This window comes from Festucalex cinctus, chromosome 8 (genome assembly GCF_051991245.1).
Source record: "Festucalex cinctus isolate MCC-2025b chromosome 8, RoL_Fcin_1.0, whole genome shotgun sequence".
NCBI lineage: Eukaryota > Metazoa > Chordata > Actinopteri > Syngnathiformes > Syngnathidae > Festucalex > Festucalex cinctus.
Window position 1 is genome coordinate 27683569 of NC_135418.1, and position 18087 is coordinate 27701655.

The 18087-nt window shown below is 40.3% G+C and overlaps 3 protein-coding genes and 1 long non-coding RNA gene across 7 annotated transcripts in view; 2 read left to right on the forward strand and 2 right to left on the reverse strand.

Moving 5' to 3' along the window:
• Positions 1 to 503: 503 nt before the first annotated feature.
• ift52 (intraflagellar transport 52 homolog (Chlamydomonas)) lies at positions 504 to 5546 on the reverse strand. 3 transcript variants are annotated; one of them, XM_077530682.1, is made up of 14 exons: positions 5226 to 5546; positions 4652 to 4815; positions 4475 to 4562; positions 4199 to 4328; positions 4020 to 4095; positions 3842 to 3913; positions 3593 to 3719; positions 3437 to 3520; positions 3254 to 3322; positions 3024 to 3178; positions 2856 to 2943; positions 1154 to 1262; positions 917 to 1062; positions 504 to 848 (listed from the first exon to the last, which is right to left on the reverse strand). In XM_077530682.1, the coding sequence occupies exons 2-14, from the start codon at positions 4768 to 4770 to the stop codon at positions 807 to 809; spliced, it is 1305 nt and encodes a 434-aa protein (XP_077386808.1). In that variant the 5' UTR covers positions 4771 to 4815; positions 5226 to 5546; the 3' UTR covers positions 504 to 806. The 3 variants fall into 3 exon arrangements, with proteins under 3 accessions (XP_077386808.1, XP_077386807.1, XP_077386809.1); XM_077530681.1 differs by having other exon boundaries at positions 4652 to 5545; XM_077530683.1 differs by lacking the exon at positions 4652 to 4815 and having other exon boundaries at positions 5226 to 5542.
• An 817-nt stretch (positions 5547 to 6363) lies between these two features.
• Positions 6364 to 7128, forward strand: LOC144023741 (uncharacterized). Its single transcript, XR_013284600.1, has 2 exons — positions 6364 to 6516; positions 6590 to 7128. It is a non-coding gene; the product is annotated as an uncharacterized LOC144023741 (long non-coding RNA).
• Positions 7129 to 7319: 191 nt separating this feature from the next.
• On the reverse strand, positions 7320 to 11802 carry acot8 (acyl-CoA thioesterase 8). Its single transcript, XM_077529521.1, has 6 exons — positions 11535 to 11802; positions 11060 to 11196; positions 9980 to 10205; positions 9346 to 9500; positions 9050 to 9241; positions 7320 to 8016 (listed from the first exon to the last, which is right to left on the reverse strand). The coding sequence occupies exons 1-6, from the start codon at positions 11717 to 11719 to the stop codon at positions 7898 to 7900; spliced, it is 1014 nt and encodes a 337-aa protein (XP_077385647.1). The 5' UTR covers positions 11720 to 11802; the 3' UTR covers positions 7320 to 7897.
• A 776-nt stretch (positions 11803 to 12578) lies between these two features.
• The window catches only part of phactr3b (phosphatase and actin regulator 3b), a 28812-nt gene continuing 23303 nt past the window's right edge, over positions 12579 to 18087 (forward strand). Inside the window, exon 1 of one of the 2 annotated variants that reach the window (XM_077529519.1) lies at positions 12579 to 12848. In XM_077529519.1, the coding sequence (XP_077385645.1) occupies positions 12737 to 12848 (112 nt within the window). In that variant the 5' untranslated portion in view covers positions 12579 to 12736. Of the gene's footprint in view, positions 12849 to 17545; positions 17722 to 18087 lie in introns of those variants that run through there. The other variant, XM_077529520.1, reaches the window with a different exon arrangement.

Genomic DNA, 18087 nt, shown 5'->3' on the forward strand with positions numbered 1-18087 from the left:
CTATTGGTGTAGATGTTTACAATTGGCATTTTCTAATGGCACCCGTAGTAGCATGCGGTTAACTAGTGGGCTTTGCCTCACTACTAACATAGTTGTCCCGACTAGTACATGAGCACGTTGTCTAACAAGTGAGGACAAAGAGGGTACTAGTGCAGACCATCAGCTTTACTTGTATAATAAATGCTCAAATAGCTTTATGATAAGATGATTGAGGATAATAGCAAGGTTTAATTATGTACTAGTATGCCAAAAAGCAGCACTAGTATTGGATATTACTGGTAAAGCCAGGCCTAGTATTAACTAGTGCAGTCTAGTTGTTTTACTAGTGTAGGCCTACTCATTTTTTTTTTAATGAGGATAATAAGAGTGTACAGGTACACAGTACCTTAAACTGGATATTGAATAAAAGGTTTACATAAGATTACGTGCATTCTTTCCTGTGTTCTCATTGTGCGCTATTTGAAAGCTACTTAGTGTTTCTCTACCATTTTTCTCTGCAAAAATGATTGAAACAGTGACAATGCCTTTATTTCTGCAGTAGACTGAAAACGTTGGACATCAACAGATGAATAATATGAGACAAGAGTTCAACACAATATGTTCTTCAGGACTTATGGACTGTAGCAATGACTTTAATTGCTTTAATATTTACAATATTGTTTGCATTTTAAGTATATCAAATATTAAGTGAATAAAAAAAACATTATTATTATGGTATGGTGGTTGTTGAGGTCAACCATAAATATGCCAACATCAGAAGAGTATTGGTAGCGTTTATGAATAAATTCTAGAATATTTCCATCCAGTCAAGATGGGGTGAAGCGTGCCTCAGTGTTGACATCTTGCTCCTGAAAGAAAACAACTTAGATTCACTCGATGGCTTTTATGTGCAGTAAAAATGTGTGAAAACTCTCACTTGATTGAGTTTCTTGAACTCTGCAACTTGGAAGAAAATGTGCTCCAAAATGTGCTTTGCATCCTGCTGATCTTTGTCCAACTTGGGAGTCACTCCCAGAATTTCACCACATTTCCTGATGTAAAATTCAAGGTCGTCATCTGTACCTGGAAGCAGGGGCAGGTCAAAATGTCAAGATTATTACTTTAAATATTAGCTGTCCATCCCTTTTTATTTTAGTTCAAAGAGTGAACTTACATTTATTGGTGAGCTGCGCGAGGCGCACTTTCTCAGACGAAAACGCTTCATCTAAATCAAACAGGTCCAGCGTTGGTGGGGACAAATCGCTCAAGATTGGAGGAAAGACCTGGAAGGTACAAAAAAAAAAAAAAAAAAAATGTTTGAATTTGCTGCCTGGGTCAAAGTTTCATGTTCCAAAATTGAATTCACAAGAAAGTATATCAGTCAGAAAGAGGTTGAAAGATATTTGATATATTTGATCACAAATTCCAAAGAATTGCCATCTGAACTGACTCAGGATCATAGCCAACTTGATGAAAAGCACAGCGCACGGGTCCTCGTTTGTGTCTGAAGCTGTTGTTCATTTAACGTTTAACCGGCAAATTCGCTTACTTTTTCACACGTGCGTGTTTGAGGGAGGACGGCATACAAAGTACATGCAGACAAACACGTTGGTGTTGTTCCCAATGTGCTAAATAGCGCAACGAGCGGCGAGACAGTATGTGCGCACGCGTCTGTAAACAGGTCACTGCATCAAATTATTTTACTGCCGGCACAGGGGAAGGAGAAAAGTGCATTTCTAATTTTCTAAATATTACGCAGTCATCTTATTTTGTGCCTCATGTGAATACAGAACACAACATTTTTTTTAAATTCGGTAGTACTTTCTAACTTTTCAGGCTCTCATACTACAACACTGACGACCATTTTGCCACTTGCTGTCAATTGGAAATTAGGACAAAATCACCACCAAAGATTAACATAAACCCAGATGTGTAGACTGAGAGAAAGTTAAAGTGTGTACATCCTGTATTTAAAAAGTGCATTTTCCTGAGTGAAACCGGCATACTGGGCCTTTAAAAAGTGCAAGTCAACCTTCAACATGTCTTGACAATCATAAGTTATATGTGACCTCACTAGTCTAATAACGACATTCTGATTCATATCAAATTTGTGGAATAACAGTAATGAAGCAAAATCCAGCCGTTTTTATCCATCTCATGGTGGCGGCCATTTTGCCACGTGTTGTCGACTGAAGATGACATCAATGTTGCTCAGGGATCGGCTCACGACCAATCACATCTCAGCTTCAGAAAACAGGTAAGCTGTGAAGGGTTGTTACCTGAGCATCTTCAGTCGACAACAAGCAGCAAAATGGCCGCCCCCTGAGATAGATAATAACAGCTGGATTTTGCTGCTGATCTCTTATAATGCAGAATACCATTTTTAGACTGGTGGGGATGATTAGAACATATCCATCCATTTTCTTGACTGCTTATTCCTCACAAGGGTCGCGGGTGCTGGAGCCTATCCCAGCTGGCTTGAGGCAGTAGGCGGGGTACACCCTGAACTGGTTGCCAGCCAATTGCAGGGCACACAGAGACAAACAACCATCCACACTCACAAGCACACCTAGGGACAATTTGGAGCACCCAATTAACCTGCCATGCATGTCTTTGGAATGTGGGAGGAGACTGGAGTACCCTGAGAAGACCCACGCAGGGACAGGGAGAACATGCAGACTCCACCCAGGAAGGCCTGAGCCTGGACTCGAACCCGAGTCCTCAGTACTGGAAGATGGACGTGCTAGTCACCCGCCCTAGAACATATTATTGTCCCAAAAAAAAAAAAATGGGGTTGGCTTCCCCCTTAAACCGCAGCTTTTTTTCCCACAATTGCAGTGAAATAACGAGAGGACAAGGAATGTAGATGTACTCACGGCAAGTTTCAACGGAGGCAGTGGGGTCTCAAACTGCGGCGCGATCAGCTGAAGTGGCTCATCTTTGACATTCAGATGCTTATAAACACTGTGGGAAAACAGGACATCCGTAAGGAAGTCTGTTGTGCCGTAACACTGTAACGCTCGCAAAACACGTTCCGATTTTACCTGAGCACTTGCGGTAACGTGTCCGTTGACAGGCCGAAAAAGGAGACATCCAGAAGAGAAGTGAAGTCTCTGGGGTTTTCATCGCCCTCCTGGAAGTACTGCGTGAGTTGTTCGGACAAACATCCGATGTGTGGCAACATGGTGTAATCGGTGATCTAGACAGTATCAATGGCAACTGGTTTATATGGCTGTCTTTTTTTTCCCCCAGACTGAATTGCACACGGCCTCACCTCTGGGTCTTCCGCATCAATCTGATTCAGATGAATATTATCAGTCATCAGCCACTGGAGCACAACACCCTGCAGTGACAAAGTAGAGGAACACAAACTTCATATACTGCTTGTCATTTTGTTTTTCTGGGGTTGAGCGTGACTGAAGTGCTGCTCCTTGAAGATGTGCGCAGCCGTACTCACCAGAATTTTACTGTTCTCCTCCTTGTCTATGAACTGATCGCTGAACATTTGGCAGGAGCCACCAACCACCAATTTGCCTGCCTCCTAAAGTAAGACACCAGGTGTCATATTAATAGCGGTATTTGGGGTACAAAAATAGCTTTTTAGCTTGCTGACTTTTTCTTTATAGAAGGCCATGACAGGCCGATGGAGGGGGAAGCAGATGGAGCCAGTTGAAAGAACTGCCACAGACGGTTTCGTCACATTCAGGGTGGCACCGTACGGGTACACAAATGAGAGAGCCCTGCGTGAATACAGAAAGGGTCCAGTAAAAAAATAAAAATAAATAAATAAAATAAATAAATAAATAAATAAAAATGTAGCATTCGTGTAATTTTTTTTTTTTAACGAAAATAAATAATTTACTGTGTGTTATTTCCAACATTGTCATCTTCAGTTATTCCTGGCATTGATTTGCCAGCAGCCCGGCTGACCTCCCTAAACAAAAACAATGCAGATTTTGTGAGTCCAGGAGAAGTAATTTATTACTAATGACTCCTAAATAAAAATAACTAAAAAAAAAACGTAGAAAATAGCAACAAACCTGTTCAACACACCGTCAGACACAAGTGCTTCTTTCGGATGATAGTACTTGTAGTACCTGGTCCGGAAAACGGCATCTGTCATATCGCAAATCAATAAAACCCACACATGATTCGCAACATCAACTGACAAATGACAATTCCAACAGTGACAAGTAATATTAGATAGATCCGTATCCACCATTGTTCACCACAATTCCAAACTCTTCCAGGAGAAAGTTGATATTTGTGTCAAATTTCTTTTCTCCTCCTTCCCCAAGCATGACCAGGATATTTCCTCCACCGTCCAGGTAGTGTTTCAGTACTTCCAGCTGGGAAAAAAAAACAAAATAACAGTGTGATATCGTGCCTATGCAGGTCAAGCATACTATTTTTATTATTATTTTCCACTGTGTTAGCACACAACGTAAAAATGTTGATTGTGCAATCAATTGCCAATTTTCTTTTGATATCTAACCTCTGACGCTGTAAACTTCTCTCTTGGGCCAGCAGTTATCCACAACTTGACACCTTTCAGTTTGTCCGATGACAACTCCTCCTTCATACTAGAAGCATCATTTATCACGGAAATCAGTTGACTTCAAGTTTGTGAGTTTCACACAGATGACAAAAAAAGAAAAAAAGCCGCTCGGACCTTTGAATTCTCCACTGAGTCCTAATGTGCTTCTGCATGGATTTGTATCCACTGCTGGTGGTAAACAGTTCTCTTTTTGAGGCGTTGAAAACAACTGTACTGTGCTGTTCCTTCTCCATGATGATTACAATGTGCAACCACTATGCATTCGCTCTTGTAAGAATCTACTCACCCACGAGTAAATATCGACAAGTCAGGTTACACCTCAATGGCAGTGTAACACTGACTAATAAACTGTATCAAGTTAACACGTTTATCCGCCAGAGGAGGGTTGGTTAAATGCTACCTTTGGTTTGGATTATTTTTGTAAACATTCCTGGAGGCAAATGTAGACAAAATCTACAGGCTAAACAAACGATAGATTGTTAAACGGATGCGCAAACCATGATTAGCTTTCATGCTAACATACGTTAGCTCTCGATGCTCCTCGCCGATGTATTTGCTCAATTCCACCTACATCATCATCAAAACGGCGACGATACAGTTTCATTAACGCGAATAAACTTTAAATCGGTAAATGTAGATAGCAAAAAGAGTTGATTTCTTCGCGTTTACTGTTGAATAACTCGGTTACCATGCACTCTACTATCTTAGCAACCGCTTCTTCTTCTTCTTCTTCTTCTTCTTCTTCTTCTTCTTCTTCTTCTTCTTCGTCTCACCCCAGGTTGCCAGATCAGGTGTCGGTGTCGACAGTTTCCAGCCAACGTAAAACCAACAAACACAATCTTAAAAAAAAAATTTTAATTAAAAAAACGGCCAAAATCACAACCGCTCTACAAAGTCGTCGTAGAACTATTACAGTACGCTATACTCCATAACCTAATAGCCCAATAAAGAAAAACACCCACAGATTGGAATCAGGCGACTAAATAGCCAACCCATTTATCTTCCCCATGGACGTTCCTTCCCGGTGATGGCGTCATAGCAACCGAAATCTTCCCAGTGATGGCGTCATAGCAACCGAAATTTTCGGTCTTAATTAAATAAAGATTTGAATCGTGTTTTTTTTTTTTTTTGCATGGTCTTATCAATCCATTTATATTTTTAAACGTTATATGTATAAGGTAAAGCTGGAAGTCAAAATGTGTCATTCAAATCATTGTAACTCTCTCATTGTAAGAAATACGCTGTGCTTTGTGACTTTTTAATTTTAATTTGTTTTACTCTGTACTGTATGTCTGTAACTTTGTGTTCCTTTGCTGCTGTCTTGACCAGGTCTCTCTTGGGAAATAGGTTTTAATCTCAACAGGCCCAATCTGGTCAAATGAAGAGTCAATAAATAATAAAAAGCCATTATTAAAGTTGCTCCTTTTTTAAAATTAGTTTGTTCTTGACCAGTTATCATAGAAGTAACAGCAAACAACATGAACAAAAAAAAATCTTAGCATTGATTTGCAACTGTTACTTGTAACCCTATTACTTTATATTAAAGGCACACTAAAATTTAATGAGCATTAAAATAAATTTAATTTAATCCGTTGTAAATAATTTATTCAGCAATGTTTTTATGTTTTTCAAATGCCTGAAAGTTACAGAAAGAAACATTCGAATTATTATTATTATTATTTTTAAGTGCATGGTTGATTGTTGAACTGGGTGAAATATATGATTTATTATCTGTTTCCCCAAAACAAAAACAAAAATGTAAATAAATCGTCTTTTTTTTTTACAAAAATGTTGCCAAACTTATCCTCAATTCTGAAGGAGCGTTCTCCGCCCCCTTTTAATGACCTGCTCTGCGTGCCAGCTGGGTCAATTAGCAAGTATCCTCAACAGTTTGAAAGAGTCATCTGGCGAGCAAGATCACACTCACTCACTCAGCTGTCAAGAAAGAGTCAAAATGGAAAAATCGGTTTTTCTTCGAGGTAAGCTGAAACGCTTTTTTTGTCCACAATGGAGCTGAATCACTCTAATTATTGTATGTGCATCCTGTTTTAGATCTGAGCAGTTTTGACTGCATTTCGCCATCGGAGCTCGATAGGCCCTTCTTTGGGGAGCAGAATTTGCCTTCAACTTTGTCACTGGGCCAGCTGTCAAAATCAAGCATTTCATCTGATGGACCTGAAGTCAAACCGCCGATCCGGGCTTCTCTCTGCACGTCGACTGATCAAGCGTGTTTCCTCAATGACTTGACCAGCCAGGAGGGGGAACACAGCAGTCTGTTATTGCCATTACAGGGCAAGTCATCCACTCCCTGCAACTTCCGAAAAATTCGAATTTTCGGCCAGTCGTACGTTGACCTGACTGCCCGCCGAAAGTCTTTGGACATGTCTTTGGATGTGTCTGCGATTAAGCCGGACGGCATCAGCCCAAAAGTCTGCATCGAGGTGAGCGCTCTGGAGCTGTTTAGTCCGAAACTGCAATCTGGATCACATTCAAGAGCAGAAGTTTCTCCCTGACCTGATGGAATCCTCATGTATACGTGCAATTGAGTTGTTTATTTTTAAACAAGTGGTAATAAAAGTTGTTTGATTCTTGTCATTGGTTCTTTTATAACAAAGAAAATTTGAATAAATTTTTTGTCTGCACTGCCTTTAACTCATTAACTCCCAGCCATTTTCACTGAAGCAAACCCCCTTCGCTCCATGCTGTTTTACTGGATTTTGACTGATTTTGATTTGATTCATCAGAGGGAAAAATTAGTTTGTTTTGCAGCAATTAGCATTAGAAGATAGCTAAGTTTCATCATTATTCACAAATCTGTGTGGGGGGAAAAACAGCGTGTGGCAACATGGCCCTGGTTGATCTCTTAGACTCTGCTGCCACCTGCTGGCCGTTTTTGTAATAACTATCACCACGTCAACTTATCTTCAGTTCAGAGGCTGCATCAAAGCCTTCTGTATGCTCGAGCATAAAAACAAAAACGTATAAATACGTCTTTGGGACACTGGTAATATTTAAAATAGAACATAACTCCTCTTCAACTGAGGACATAATCTCTCAAGGTTATTGTCCTGAACACTCGCATTGAATTGGCAAAGCCACGCATTTTCAGCACTTCTAAAGATCTTTCAGAATTTCAAAACCTCATAAAACAAGAACGGTTATCGATTACCGGGTGCCAAAAGAAAAACTGCTGAAATAGGATCAAATGCATTATCTAAAAGACATCCCATTTGGTCCAGTTTTAGCAGTTGGGAGCCACTGAACTATTTTATTTTGCAGTAGTGCCTCATATACAGTAAATGACAAATATATTTTCAATAAATTACCCGCATTTAATAACATGGAAACAAATTGAGGTGCTTATAGTTTGCTGGACTCGGGAACCTCCTTGATTCTCAAGACCCCTTCCTGTGAACAGGAGGCAGCCAGCACCCCATCTCTTCGCCACAGTCGGCCTTGGACCAGCCCTCTGCTGCCCCCTATGTGATCAAATGTGGAAAAAAATGTACATTAGTTCGAAAGCAATAAAACATATCTTATGTATAGTTTGACTTTTTTGTTTTGTTTTGTTTTTTTTAGCAACCAACTAGTGTAAACTTCGTCAACGGAAACAAAACAAAAATTTCGTCAACACACATTTTTCGTCAACCCTCATTAATAAACAATAACTTGAGACTAAATCAGAATATATTTTTGAACGAATGAAGACGAGACGAAAATGATGTGCTAGATTTATAGTCGACTAAAAATGGACTAAATAAAAACGAGATGAGGTCGACTATAGGGCTGCTGGATTATGCCGAACTATTAATCACGATTAATTAGGTAATAATTGAAATCACGATGATGACAATATGGGGGACGGGTCTCGAATAAGCTTCGGCTTCTACCCGTCAGCCCTTCTTTCGGATGTCAATGTTGCAAATGATGTGATGTGATTGATGTAAACTGTAATGTGTCCGAAAGGAAAAAATGAATAAACTAAACAATCATTTGTTTTTCTGGTACAAAACAAGAAACTCAAATTTATTCGAAAAGCTAACTAATTATGCAAGTTCCTTGCCAAGATTGATTCAATTAGTCATTGTAAAATAAAAACAATTTAAACAACTCAAAATTAGTATTAATCATTTATTTATTTTTGTTTTACGATTATGCCAATTTGTTTTAATTGTGGAGTGTAGTAATTGAAATTGTAATTGAATTTCGATTGATTGCGCAGCCCTAGTTGACTAACTATGATTAAAAATGAACAAGTTTGATTGAAACTGGACTAAAACTGAGACTAAATTAAAAATGGTGGATAAAATTAACACGACAAACAATCACAAATTTTCACTGTTAAAATAATTGCATAAGTCTTTTTTTTTGTTGCAAAAATTATTACTTTTTGCCTAAATATTTTTTTTGTGTTCCTGAAAAATCTGAAAAAAAAAAAAAAAAAAAAAAAAAAAAGACTGGTGATTATTTTACGAAGTTGTTGAAATATTGGTCAGTGACGAAGATGCCAACCTGCCCACGGGCTCTCACACTCGTACAACATCCACTCATCACTGCGGAACGTGTTGTGGAACCACATGGCGTGGTCCAGGGAGGCTGAGAACTTGACCCTGTAGTTCGGGTAAGGCAATATTGCAGTCGCCAGAAAGGCAAAATCCGACACATATGCAGCCACGCAGCAATGCAACTTCACGTTGCCTTCGCCTGTGCAAAAAAATAAATAAAAAAATAAAAAAACACAAAGTGTTCCTTTTTGAAATTCACTGAACATAAACGATCAACGTCAAAGCGATTAAAGACAACTTTACCAATGAATCCTTTGGCTCGCACCCAATATAGTTTCTTTGGCTCTTCCGCAAGCCTGTAAAACTGTGGAGGGTTGACCGGCTTGATCTCAATCGGGACTTCAATTGCCAGCAGTTTGTTGAGGCTCTGTTTTAAATTTTCAGCCAGGCCCGGTTTACTGCAAGAGTCAATTGGACAAATAAATGAAACCAATTTTCATGTCAAATTGCAGGTACTCAAATCATTCTAATTCAAATATTGTCTTGTTTTGAGTTGTTCTTCTTTTAAAAGGTAGAGTTTAAAAAAATTTTTTTTTTAAAACTTCACTCTTTGGCCTCCATCTTAAGTCCTCTAATTTAATTTTTAATTATTTCTGAATTTAGCACACAGCGACGCAAACTAGCCAATCGGAATTGCTTGTACATTAAAAAAAATAAAAAATAAAAATACAGCATAAAACTGATAACATAATCTTGAACATGTTATGCTAGCAATGTAGCTGCTTGCAAACTCGACATTTAATGCAATTTAATGCTAGCAAAATAGTTGGGAAAATTACAGTAACAGCCACCTCCATCTTTTCCATTCTAATATACTCGCAGCTTTTTTTTTTCCTGCCACATATGAATGGTGGATTTCAATGATAAAGTTTCCTACCTGAGGTATAGCTGGATGAGTTCCTCTACGGTACAGAGCTCTTCAGGCATTGGGACCACCGGCATCGTGAACTGGTGTTGCAACGGGCTTGGCTGTAACATTTGGAAGGAGGCTTGGCAGATCAGTATAGGCTGTCCATGCTGGATGGCCTTCACGGAGCGCACGGTAAAACTGCGACCGTCCCTTGTGCGGTCAACCTGATACAATACTGGAACCTCGGGATCTCCTAATGTAAAACACGAGACGATGTCATGTCAATTGAATACAGAATAGAAAACAAACCAAAACAAAAAGCCATGCGTTCAGTACAGAGCCCCAAAAATGACATGGTGAAAAAAAATGAAATGTTTCTCAGTCATTAACTCATTCAAACCCAAAGACCTTTAAATACGTTTTTCAATACTTTGTTCTTCACTCCCAAAAACATATTTATAAGTTTTTTTTCTTCTGTTTTTTCTTTTTCTGTTTTTTTATTTTTTATTTTTTTTTATGCTAAAGCAAAAGATAGAGCTTCTGACATGAAGAGGTCATTTAAAGCAATGGTAGTTATTGCAAAAAACGGCCAGCAGGTGGCAGAATAGTATAATGGATCAGCCAGGGCCATTTGCAACAAGCTATTTTTGCCAGTGTTTTCAACAGGTTTGTGAATAATGATGAAAAATGGAAACTGATATGTTTTTATAGCAACAGAACAAAACATTCTGCGGACCTCGCAAAGTCAGTCAAAATCCAGTAAAACAGCCGGGAGCGAACGGGACTGCTTCTGTGAAAATGGCTGGGAATGAATGAGTTAAGATGAGAAACTTTCACGGAAGAGAAAGTATTCCATTGCATGCTTACGTGGGAGACCCTTTAACTACATTTCGGTTTGGATTTCTGAGTGAAAATGACGTGTGGGACACAGTTTGTTTATACTTTCATATGGGACTCTATTATATGAACATTGCTGCTTTAATTCCAAGTCATTACCATTATGTTATATGTATAAACTTGCTCGCAGGTGAAGACATACGCTTTTGTATGTGAACCACATTTTCAATTCTAATATACTTTGCGCTTTAATATCAGGCTACATCATACCTGCTCGCACAAAGTAGCAGTGTAATGAGTGGGCATAAAGATGATCACCGACAGATTTGGCAGCAGAAACAAGGGCTTGACCGATGATTTGTCCCCCAAATAGACGCTGAGTACGGGGCACCCAGTGATGTGTCCCCCTGAGGAAAAAATAAAAAATAAAATAAAAGAACCACAACTGAAATATGGTAAAGCAATTTCACATGCTTTATGGCAAGCCGTTTGAGGTTTTATTCAGTATAGTGCGCTGAATGGACTTTATGCATGCAGAACTTTGAAGGTGGCATGTTTACTTCCGGTCGTCATAGAAACAGACACACCAAACGGTGTGCTTAAGCCAGAAAACTGGATTAGTCAAACTGGCTCCAGTAACACATTAACACATCATTAAAAAAAAAAAAAAAAAACATTTTGAAATCGGATTGAATCGAGCGCTGTCAACGTATGACGTACTGGTCCACAGTACTGCATGGTCTACCTGTACAGGTCTACGTCGAGCTTCTCCACGTTTAAAACGCTGGTAACAAGAACGCTTCTAAGGTCTTGGCTGTATTTCGGCGCAGGACTCCCAGAGTTTGAGTTTTCATCTTCTGATAACTGTTTTAAAATTGCCTTTGTTGTAGAATCCGTAGCAGAGGAACGATCAACTTTTTCTTCCGCCATGTTACGTAACTTCCGCTTGTCGAAAGGCAGGACCCGGGGAACATTGGCTGCGTCCCAATAGGCTCGTGGTGAATCCTTGCATGCGTCTATCCAGTTCACGTACTATAAATGACATGTAAACATTCCGTATATGTATATAAATATGACGTGAAGTTCATGACTTGTGAGGCATCGCACCTACTCCTCTAAAACTAGCCTATACTGTACTTAAATATTAACTTGCCCCAAAAAATAAAAACTACATATTCAAATTTAATTTGCTGTTAATTTAACAATTTAAAATAAAACACAGGTGAAATGTGTTGTGACTTTTGTCTTATCCCACCAGGGGTCGCTGTAGCTACTCATTCGCATGATTTTTGTTTTGTCAAATTGGCACGGTATGTTGTTGTTTTTTTATGTTTATTTTATGTTGAACTCCACGGGTGCCCTTTCTGATCCTGACGCAACACATTCGATCTTGGTACCGGGATGCAGTGGCCGGGTTTTGGCGGGGCAAGCCAACCTTAATTCGCCCTCGCGAAACTCAACTTGAGCCATTTAACTACCGCAGCGCGTGCGCGTGTACATGTATGCAATACATTTGATGGTTTTCACTGTCAAATAGGCCCTCTTAATAATGCAATGTAAGCATGGACTAGAATGAGTTAAAATATCATTTACAATGTCAGCAAATATGAGATTATGATATAGTTCGTCGGAGGCCCTCATATGAGACCTCCACAAAGTGTAGATTTTGCTATAAGAAAACAATTCTGTCCTATACTAGCTTGTCTGGACCGAATGGGGGAATATTGTTGGGGGAAAAAATAATTAGTCAAGCAGCTGCGGGTGTACGAGTGTCACTTGAAGGCGGCATGATATGCGACGCGCGTCAGTGATGACTTTCCTCCGCGCTGCTGCTTCTCCCATGCAGCAAAGGACCAGAAGCCGCAGCATCGCACCGGTCCAGCTGCATTATCACGTCGTCTTGCGCCACTTTGGCGGGCTTCACCTTTTGCGATTATTCTCCTGATCATGGCATCGTCGGACTGCCTGCAGGGAGATGATTGCGTCTTACAGCGATTGAGATCTCAGAGTGACCCGAGCAGCACCACCGAGGTCCGCCTGGGTGAGGCGCACCAAGCAGGTAAGGAAGCGAAGGGTAAGGTTTATTAGCTAGCTCGTTCATTAGCATCTTGGTGAGGAAATGTTGACTTTATGTCAAGGATCATTTGCAGCTCGTCGACACATCGCCTGCATCGTATCAGTCTCAGTGGAGAACGTGCGTCACGTTCTCCCCGGCATCACCCCGCTTCGATGATGCAATTCGCAGTAGCTATAGCAGTATATCATTATAATTTATAGACAAATACAAGTGTAGTCCAAAATGAGATGAGACCATCCAGTCAAAACTGGACTGATTTCCTCTTGTAGTGACCCTGGAATGCACGAAGTTGCAGATCAAACCCACATTTAATGATTATTAGCAGGCCATCTGTTTCCCCAGCAGAACAGATTTTTCATCTATTTAAACTTCTTTTCCTCCCACAACACCAATATGGATGTACGACCACATGAGTCATGATGATTTATGCACACAAGTACAGTAAATCAATATAATGTAAATCAGCCATTGATCCTTGTTTTATTTTTGGTGGCATGATTTATAGATTGGGAGCAAATCCACAATCGCATATGGCATGAATTGAGTTGAAACTGATGAGAGTGCTCCTTGTGTATTTGGTTGTTTCCATGGCGATTTAAATGGCACGCAGGAGGCAGTGAGCACTTGGCCTTCTAAAACGTGAGCTGTCGCGTTTGTTCCACTAACCGGACATTTTGTTTCAGAATACGCTGCAAGCGGTTAAATGCCACAAACTGACGTTTGTGTTTTCTCGCAATTTGTGCAATCAACACACATTTTGTTGATCTGGAGGTTTCCCTGACATTTGCACCTCAGCAAACTGCATAAATGGCTTCAAATTGGTCCAATTCGCCGTCAATGAGTCTCAAACAGAAGGTTGAAATCTGTCAGGCTGAAAAAAGTAAAAGTATACAAGCATAATCTGAGGAGCGCAGAAAGTGGATTACAATATAATTTATACACGTATACAAGGTTCGCTTCTGTCTGCCCAAAGACAGAGAAGATGTTCAAGTGTTCTCTCACTGCCCTCCATTTTGAATCCAGCACTTGACACTTTTGTGAGGGCTGTCTTGGTTACATAATGTGAAACTGGCAGGATCGCCCTGCGATGCATCACTCTGTTAAGTGTAAATCAACTTCACAGAGAGCCAACAGAAGAACTGCAGCAAATTTCATCTGGCGCTAATGACTTGCGCAAGGGGAGGGTGTACTGTAGAAGATAATACAGGCAGCAGTAAAATGTCCGCAATCCTTCTGTAATTTTCTGTTTTGAGTTACTATATTGCTAGCACTTATTTGGTGCGGATCATCTTGCGTTTCTTGGAAGAAAAGTGAATTTATTGAGATCGTTTCATGTAGCTAGAAAATAAACAGAATTCCACAGGAAAATCCATCCATCCATCCATCCATCCATCCATTATTCATCCATCCATCCATCCATCCATCCATCCATCCATCCATCCATCCATCCATCCATCCATCCATCCATCCATCCATCCATCCATTATCATCCATCCATCCATCCATCCATTATTCATCCATCCATCCATCCATCCATCCATCCATCCATCCATCCATCCATCCATCCATTATTCATCTATCCATCCATTATCATCCATCCATCCATCCATCCATCCATCCATCCATTATTCATCTATCCATCCATTATCATCCATCCATCCATCCATCCATCCATCCATCCATCCATCCATCCATCCATCCATCCATCCATCCATCCATTATTCATCTATCCATCCATTATCATCCATCCATCCATCCATCCATCCATCCATCCATCCATCCATCCATCCATCCATCCATCCATCCATCCATCCATTATTCATCTAGCCATCCATTATCATCCATCCATCCATCCATCCATTATCATCCATCCATCCATCCATCCATCCATCCATTATCATCCATCCATCCATCCATCCATCCATCCATCCATCCATCCATGTGTATTACTCATTCGCAACATTAAAAAAAAAACAAAAAAAACATGGGTCATTATTCCAGTTTATATCAAAATAAATCTACTAAAAGTCACATTTAAAATCATCCCCAAAGGCTCATGCATTAAATTAATTACCAAAGACTAAAACGAAGGACATGTTTGCTATAATTATATTTTTATTTTAGTTAGTTTTGTAAACCTAAAATGTAGTGAATAGCCTTTTGCTCAAAGTCAGTTTGGACAAGCAGTATAGAAAATGGATGGCTGTTGGATTAGCGTCATAGTGTTTATTGTTCTTATTCATAGAGCCTTCATCAGGTTTTCACGAACCTGTTGTCAATTCTTGTTGACATTTAGCACACTGTTTTAAATCAAGCCTTGTGAATATTGAATGAAATGCGTGGCCGCGGCTTTGTTTATGTTCTTTGCTTACTGCTTGTATATCCCAGAGGAGAAATCCCGCCATTGACTTTTATCATCCGTGATGTACTCAGCTTCCCCGCTGTTAATGTTTTGAGTGGCCCTCGCGAAGATCGATAAGCAACCGCAACGCTTTTGTTTACACGTCTGGTAATGCTGTCTGAATAATTGATCATTTAGGTGCGCGCGCGGACGCGGCAGGATCGTTTAAAAACGATCACCGACCACAGCCATTAGATACGCCTTCACAATCTCTCGTCGCGCTACGATACGGGGCCGTCCGTTTGACGTCAAAGAGAACTAACTAGCTAACTTAGAATTGCTAGCAATGTTTGAACGTAGCCTGACTTCACGACTCTTTCCCCTCCCTCGAATCTGTCCCTTGCTAGCTAGCGTGCACAAAATGTGCACTGTACATAATAACATGCATTGTAATCAATCCAACGTTAGCCACGCCCGCTACATTGGTAGCATGATTTATTGTAATGGAGTGTTACGATAACACTCTGGGCTCTATATTCGAAGACGGCACAGCTGCAGTCAAGCGTAATAACAGGCGCAACTTGATTTTCATGCTCACTCAAGGCTCGTTTTGTCCTATTAGCAGACCACTCAAGGCCATGGTGGGCGGAAAGAGGAAAGAGGAGTGGCTTCAATTAGTGGCAAATCAAGTAAGCTGTGGTCACACCCAAACACCTGCTTTTAACTGCGGCAAACTGTGCATCTGCGAAAATACCAAAACCCAGTCTAGCCCGCCCCTGCACAGATTCAGACTTGTGTCATAACGTAGAGCCCTAAATGTTGTCGGTTTGATTTATTTTTTCTTTTTGAACAAACATCCATCCATCCATTTTCTTAACCGCTTGCTCCTCACAAGGGTCGCGGGGGGTGCTGGAGCCTATCCCAGCTGGCTTCGAGCAGTAGGCGGGGCACACCCTGAACAGGTTGCCAACCAATCGCAGGGCACACAGAGACGAACAACCATCCACGCGCACAAGCACACCTAGGGACAATTTGGAGCACCCAATTATCTGTCATGCATGTCTTTGGAATGTGGGAGGAGACGGAGTACCCGGAGAAGACCCACGCGGGCACGGGGAGAACATGCAAACTCCACCCAGGAAGGCCGGAGCCCACGTCCTCAGTATTAGGGATGTAACGATATGGGAAATATCGTGATATTAAAACTGCCACAATATCGTCGTCGTCGTCAAGTTTGCAATATTTAAAAGGAACGCATCGATTTCAGAAGTCAGGGTTGATTTCCATTTGTGCAGTTCTAGCACCCTCTGGTGGCTAATTTATTAGTGCAATTTAATTTTCATTAGTGATGTTTTGGCCTTCTATGTTTAAAAGCTATGCTAATGGTCATATGCTTGTGAACCGAGTCAATATGTGGAGGAACTCAATATGTGTGTGCATTAGCAAGTAAGTGCCTCAATATTAAGTCTTATTAGAGATTGTAGGTTGTTTATATACGTTGCTGTAATTTACAAAAGCAAAATTTTGTTTTGTTTTTTTAAGTATGAGCTCATATATATATATATATATATATATATATATATATATATATATATATATATATATATATATATATATATATATATATATATATTTTTTTTAAATATTGTGACCTTTATTAGTATCGACAACCTCCCCACAATATCGTGATAATATTGTATCGTGATGTTTGGATATCGTGAAATCTAGGGATGTTCGATACCACTTTTTTTCAGACCGATACCAACTGCCGATACCAGAGGACTCACTTAACGTCTTCCCCCTCTGCCATCGGTTGCTTGTACTCGTCTGCGTCACGAGTACTCGAGTACTTGAAAAAAGGCTGGTATCGGCCCGATACCGATACCGATACCGATACCTGGTTTCGGTACTCGCCCATCCATAGTAAAATTCGTACTCAGTACTGGGAGGCAGACGGACTAACCACTCAAACACCATGTCGTCTTTTTGAACAAACAATAAAAAAAATAAAATATATATAATTAAGAGGTGATCCACTTACCTGTCGAGCAGAAATCTTTGCAATTGCACACACAAGGACCATTCTGAAATGGAATCATAGTGCAGACCTCCTCTATATTTTATTAATTGATTGATAGGTCTGTCTCGTATATTTTGCCCACGTTGTTGTTGGATTTGAAAAGTAAGTGTGCAAAATAGGAGATGAGCGCTTGAACAGTGCTCGCAGTGTGTCGCGTGAGTTCGTGTTTGTTGCTCTCCTCCTCCCGTTCGGCGGGGCGGGGCGGAGTCCACATGGAGCGACCCCCCCCCCCCCCCCCCTGCTTTTACTCACGCCTGATTCCGACCACCCCCATCGCGGTGAAAGCAGCTTTCCACGCGTCTCAGCTTTACTGTATCCCTTCATTCATCCGCTGACTTTCGGAAACTGCATGTGGAATTACATGTCGCGACTACCCGCAGCCCAAAGAGGATAGAGAGCGCTGCAGCAGTGTTTTTTTTTTTTTTTTTTTACACGTGAGTGTCATTTTCAGACTATATCGTTCTATATACTGATATTTATATCGTTATTTTACTTCATTTATTCATCACAACAGGTTCATGTTGGGTGTAATGCGCAAAAAAGTATCAATATTGTCGCCATATGTAATACTTTGCCATAAATCTCATCATGTTTTTTTTTTATATCACGGATGCATGCCCTTACTAAAAAAAAATGTGCTTAGTGATTTGGCCAACAATTGAGAACCACTGAATGCAGGTTCAAGTAAGCGTGCATGATGGATATACAAATACAGTAGAAGTACAAATGTTCTATTTCTTGAATGGCGTCCTCTGCGTGCTCACAGGGAAAAAAAAAATACAAGCAAGCACCTCACCAGT